This window comes from Phalangium opilio, unplaced genomic scaffold (genome assembly GCF_054372755.1).
Source record: "Phalangium opilio isolate 3A_F unplaced genomic scaffold, DU_Popi_V2 ptg000041l_1, whole genome shotgun sequence".
NCBI classification, from domain to species: Eukaryota; Metazoa; Arthropoda; class Arachnida; order Opiliones; family Phalangiidae; genus Phalangium; species Phalangium opilio.
Window position 1 is genome coordinate 4,236,764 of NW_028324165.1, and position 6,198 is coordinate 4,242,961.

Sequence of the window (6,198 nt, forward strand, 5' to 3'; positions counted from 1 at the left end):
TTCTAATTGGCTGGTGGACCCATGGACGAAGTAATACTGTAAAACCAATGGCAGCCCATTACTGCCCCCATTACTAAGCGACAAAACAACCAATGTAAAGCTTACAGCTCCAAAATGGAGGGGGTTATGAAAATGCGGAGTCAAATCCCGGAAAACGCTAGCGCCATCTAGACAAAATAAGACGTTAGCTGCTTCCCTCGTTAGAACGTTGATTCCCCCATTATCCGGTTTGCTACTATCTGCCGCTAGAAGGCGAATCAACAAGTATTTTTCAACTTTCTCCATCTGCCATCCGTCCTTCAGTATTAGTTCGTCCATGGTGGACCTGTGTTTGGAAAGTAAATTCGTCAGCCGGGAGTGTGGCGCACTCCTGTAAGCCAAGCTTCTGGGCGGCAAAGTTTGAGGGAATACGACACATGTCGGCGATCCTACCCTATAGGTGCCGACTGTCCCGTGTCCGCCGGAGGTGACTTACCCCAATTCCACCTTCCGTCACCTCCCAAGTAAACCTCATTTCCTTCCCTGCTTATCCACATACGACCTAGCGGCCCCCGTCAGTGCTGGGCCGCGTAGGGTCTCCCGCTCAATTCTTCCTGGTGCTCAAGGCCTAACGGCTAAGCACTAGTGTCAGTAGGTGGCAAAAAAAAAAAAAAAAAAAGTAAATTCGTCTCGACTCGGAGAGGTTTATTTTGGTTTCCCAACTTGTTTTAATTTAATGCTGGAATATGATTGGTTAACTTATTTAAGTCATGCGCACCAGCGTCACGAACGAAAAATGCCGAGAGTGTAAAAAAGTACAGTTTAATTATACGGTAGGGCATTATTTTTCATGTAAATTAAATTATTTATGTTCAAGATAAAAGAAAATAAATGGTAAGCAACTTTAATAGATTTTCTCCTTAAAGAGAGAGAGAGAAATATATAATTTATTATAAAGCAAAATCAACTCTTTTCAAGTTAGGGCTACTGCCCTTTTCAAAGGCTTAACTACTTGGTAAATTGGTAAGGTAGGTTTTTCCTTAGAGTTTCTCTATTAATTTCGTTGTAAATGTTTTTAGTGGTTTTTGTGTTGACGAAAAGTAAAATAAATCGTATCAATTCGTTTTATCAAAGCGTTGAGATGATACCATCATGCTGGGAGCCTAGTTACATCATCAACCGATGACAACATCTATAAATCAGTATCAATGAACTACTCCAATACACCGATACCCTCAGAATTCCCATTTCAAATAGTATTAACAAAGCTGGTCTTTTAAATATTCTTGGCAACAACAATTTCGTGGTTAAAGAAAGACAATAATCTGGGATTTATAAGACGTTATTGGGAGATATTGGGTCGTGATTGCGATGTAATGTGTCTTTTAAATTTTTAAACTCTTTATTCAATCGTTATGTACACTTTTCAACTGGATTCATTAAATCTTTTAATTAAAAAAAACGAAGTAATTGTGTCATCATTAACTAATTGTCCTCTCTAGCGTGAATCTCACTATCGTTAGCCTTGATAAACTGGTCTTAATTTTCCAGATTGTGGCATTCTTCAAAGTTTGTTCTTTTTACCAGTAGTGTTGTGTTTTCTTATTGATTTATTTACCGAAATTCTACATTTTAATAAACCTTTTATAGGAATGAGTTAAGAGTATTTAGGCCTACCAAAGTTGTTTTAAGAGTATTAGTTGATTATTCTCGATGAGCACTACTCTATCAGAATATTCTTTGTGATTAAATGACTGAGTCCAAAGATTCTCGTCCGAAGCAGCATGACAGCTAGTCATTTAACATATATTATCAGAGTATTTTTTATCAAAATAAGTGTTTTAATCTAGTGTTTATACAACTACTTGGTAATTGTCTGGATTGGTAAAAATTGTTAGAGTATATTCGTATAGATGATAAAGGTACTCAATATTAGTTTCTATCTAAACATTTGTGTCAAGTTTTATATTGTTCCTTTAACATTTGGCCAAAGAAAATTCATCATTCAATTTATTTTATCATACTAATTTTACATATGTATGTAAGCTTTTGTGTGTGTCTGTTTTATTGCAAGCCGTTAAATTAACTCAGAGACTCTTATTATTCACTTTTACTATTCAGTCTACACAAGTCTCAAGTAGACTTTCTGTGCCAATGCAAAACAAGTAAATAACCACAAACAGGCTTGCCTCTCTGTCTCTGGTTTATGGTAGGCCTCACATAGTTATTGTTCCTAGTAAAAATTACACAAATCCAATATGAATACCACTTACTAGGTACTAAGTTCACCGCTTATATGGTAGCGAGTCATTTACAGTATAGTCGTTTCTATAAAAGTAGTAATAAGAGTAAAATATCGATACCTGTGTGACATGAAATTAGCCCTCAGACTTGTAAGAGTCGAAATAAAAAAAATATATAATTATTTTATGTATATCACCATACATTAAGAAACCTCATGCTCGCAAAGTGTAATTATTTATGATTCTACTTCACCTGTCTGTATATGTGCCAAATTCCGGCTTTTATTTAATTGAAATTTACATAAATAAATAGAAAACGCTTTTACATCTTAGTAAAACCTAACTTTCTTAACATAATTTGTCTTTTTTTATGCCTTCTCTTTTAAAAATACAGAAAATGCAACATAAATAAATAGCAAATGCTTTTATATCTTAATAAAACCTAACTTTCTTAACATAATTGGTCTATTTTTATGCCTTCTCTTTTAAAAATACAGAAAATGCAACATAAATTTACCGCCTTTTTGGAATTATTTTGATTTTTAGTTTCTCCGTCCGCCGCTAGGTGGCCAACGTCTTGTTTTTCCCCATAGCATATAAAATGGGTAAATAGCGTAAAATCGGCATCCAAAAAGCGCCTGTTTCTCTTCCGATAAGCGTGTCTAGGTTATTAATAGTATTCTAATGTCTATGGCCGTCTTAGCTCGTCTGCTTCAAAACCGCCGTGAAACGTGACATGTCGCCGAATATTGTCTATTGAAAACGCGTCGTTTAATGTAATTAGTAATTAGTAAAGTATTGATCGAGTGTTCGGAATTGGCTACTTGCAAAGGTATTTATAATCCCTCTGTTCTTAATTTACTTTTGTGCCGAAACGACATCATTTATGGATGTTTATTTTGTGCTTGAAAACTACGTTTGGGCAGAAATAGGGTTCTATCATCCATTCGTTGAAGGAAATTATAGCTTGTTTTGGGAGGCATTTGGGGTGGCATTTCCTTTAATTGGCATTAACTTAAATATGTTAGTTGGGTACTCGTTTAATTAGTATTTCATCATAGCCTAACGTATGACTGTGGCTGTTAAATGCATACATATTTTAAACCATTGTTTGAAGCTGTGAAATTAAAGATAATTGTCGGTAATTACAATTAACTATATGTACACATCGTGATACGTTTTAGCAATCGTTCTCCTTGCAAGATGCATGGAGTTGTATTTCATTTTAGAAATCCCTTTTTTAATGTTTTATTTTGCTCTGGCTGCATGCATTTGTGCGTTGCCTACGTTAATCAAGGCCTGTGCGCGATGGCTTCGAAGGGGGGGGAACTTTTATGAAACGCGACTTCTTATTTTCTCCCTATTTTACCGCGAGATTTCATTGATAGCTGGACCAAAACACGCGCGAAAATGAGTATTTAAAATTCCAAGCGCGACAAAATGAACATTTTCAAACTATTTAGGTCCAGCTATTAGCGCCTCCAGGTCCAGCTAATAGCGCCTTGGGTGAGAGAATTTGGCAACTTAAATTGCCAAAATAAAAATAAAAATCGGCGCCGCGGACAGGCCTTGATTAACGTAGGCAACGATTTGTGTTTTATTTTATAATGACTGCATTAATGCATGTTTTTTGGTTTGGCGTGGCCGCGTGGGACAATTTCCTTATAACCTCTAGTTCTTATTTAGGTTTTATTGTCCTAGGCAATTCGCATTTGAACAAAAGCGAGGATTTCTGATGAATGGATTACTGATTTTTATCGAAAAAACTTAGTTAAAACTATTGTTCGCTATCGGAAATTTTGAAGATTCGATATTTGAAGTCTTTACACATAGGGAATACGCCCATTTATTACAAGTCGTATTGAACAATTCAAAATGGAGCTTGCCAAACTGCCTATGATTTCGCTACAACGCCAAGCCCTGACTAAATTCGCCTCGTTAGTATGGGTTAATTCAAATAAAAAATACTTGCGATATACTCTGCCTTTTCGGTTAAACCTCGAGTCACTGAACAACAGAGCGATTGACGATCTGAAGCACTCCAACATACCAACACTTTTTAAAGAAATGACCATGGTGATATTGGAAGAGGTAGGAGATGAAATATGTGATTGGCTTTCCGAAATCAGAAACCGCGTCACTACAACTATCCTGGAACACCTACTCGCCAATTTGAGCTGGACTGTTGAAGGCTCATTGAATCGACCAAAGATGGCCAGGTTACTACTAGAAAATCAATTTGACCTTGATTTGTCATTCAGATTTAGAATGGCATGCACATATTGTTTGGAGGATGAACTTAGAGAACTGTGGCCACGAATCAGAGAAGAGCGGCAGTTAAAAGATTTCAATTATGAAAATTTTATAGTGCAATACTGGATCCATAAACTAGACGGACACTTGCTGGACATGCCGCGTAGTTCCTTTTTAGGCCCTTTGTTAGAAGAGATGTCAATTGATGTCAAATTTTTCGTCAGGGTTGTTTTTGATTTAGATTTTAGAAAATCAACAGTAAAATTTCTGTTTAATAATTTAAGTGAAGATGAAAAAATTGAGGCGTTGGATATTATTTTTGAACCATCGAATTATTCAAGAGACGACTTTCTCCAATTTTCAGAAGCATCAGGTCTGGGATATTTATTTAGTCAATTAAATTACACGCAAATGTGCAAATTAGTATCCGAAATTGAACTACCTAAACAGTTATTGATGAACATATCATACTTCGCGTGGCCAAATACACATATTCTAAAGGCATTGAGCCATTACATAGGCAAAATGAAAGGCGCCATTGAAGCTACAAACCGCAATGATTTGGTAGAGTTTGCTGATGGCGCGTTCGAGTTTGTCAGACGCTACAACCGTGGGGTTTTGTTCAGATATTGTTGGACCAGATTCCCAAGAGAAGAATTAAATAAAGTTATCGATTCATGGTTCTTTGATATCATCATTTCTGGATTGACTGAACACAAAGACGCTGGTTCCATTATAATGGTAATTGATAGTATTGAGCCCCAGAGTTATGCCAAGAATTTATCATCATTTGATCATCTTCCCATTATCGAAACGTTGGCTTATTACGATACGAATCTGTTGAAATATTACCTCGCTCGTACCGTTGTCAGTAAAAACTTGGCCAAAAACCTCCTTAATATATTGAAGGACTCTAATTACTTAGAAAATATGGAAACCACTACTGGTATTTTAATTCAGCTTTTTCCTGAGTTGGATCCCAATTGCGCACATTAAGTTGTTAAAACCAGTGTAACTTAACGCATATTTACTTGTATATTTTTTTCTTCAAATTAGTACATTTGTTTCCTAAACAACGAAGTTGTCGTTGAATTTTGTGCCGAAAATTATTTTTCTTAAAAGCTCCGCATTTTTACTTTTCGCGCTCTTTAGAGCTGAAAAGTATTGTTCTGACCTCTGTTGGCTGGACGGCTGGCTGGATTTGGTGTAACCGCATAATAAGTTTCGTCATAAATAAACTTTTTGAATTTCAAATTTCCCGCGAATTTTCGACTCGAAATTCATCCGTAGTTCACGTTACACCTCATAGGTGGCGTAACGTATTTAATTTCAATTGAAATTATTTTTCTGTCGGCGCCGGGCCTCGAACCTGCGATGTCCCAATCCATACGAGACGTCAGTGAAGACGCCCGAGCGTGCGTGTTACCACGAAGCCACGCTTGCTTGTAATATAGAGCGAGATAAATTATAGTGAAGACAAGAGAGAGGTACAACGATACGAACCCCCCCCCCACCTCCCCGACGCCCGCCACGAAACGAGAGAGAGAGAGAGAGAGAGAGAGCTGTCTGGCTTTAGATATGGACCCCCCACCTCCCCGACGCCCGCCACTGGATGCTGTCGAATATATATTGTATCGCGCTAGAGGAAGAGAGACAGTTGCTTTATATAATAATTTATAATTATTATATATCTTTTTAATCCTAGGCAAGATTAGATTCCTAC

The 6,198-nt window shown here is 36.9% G+C and overlaps 1 protein-coding gene across 2 annotated transcripts; it reads left to right on the forward strand.

Moving 5' to 3' along the window:
* Positions 1-2,596: 2,596 nt before the first annotated feature.
* Positions 2,597-5,656, forward strand: LOC149679467 (uncharacterized). 2 transcript variants are annotated; one of them, XM_089835291.1, is made up of 2 exons: positions 2,597-3,054; positions 3,924-5,656. In XM_089835291.1, exon 2 carries the CDS (start codon positions 4,098-4,100, stop codon positions 5,469-5,471), a length of 1,374 nt encoding a protein of 457 aa, XP_089691417.1. In that variant the 5' UTR covers positions 2,597-3,054; positions 3,924-4,097; the 3' UTR covers positions 5,472-5,656. The 2 variants fall into 2 exon arrangements, with proteins under 2 accessions (XP_089691417.1, XP_089691418.1); XM_089835292.1 differs by having other exon boundaries at positions 3,909-5,471.
* The last annotated feature ends 542 nt before the right edge of the window (positions 5,657-6,198 follow it).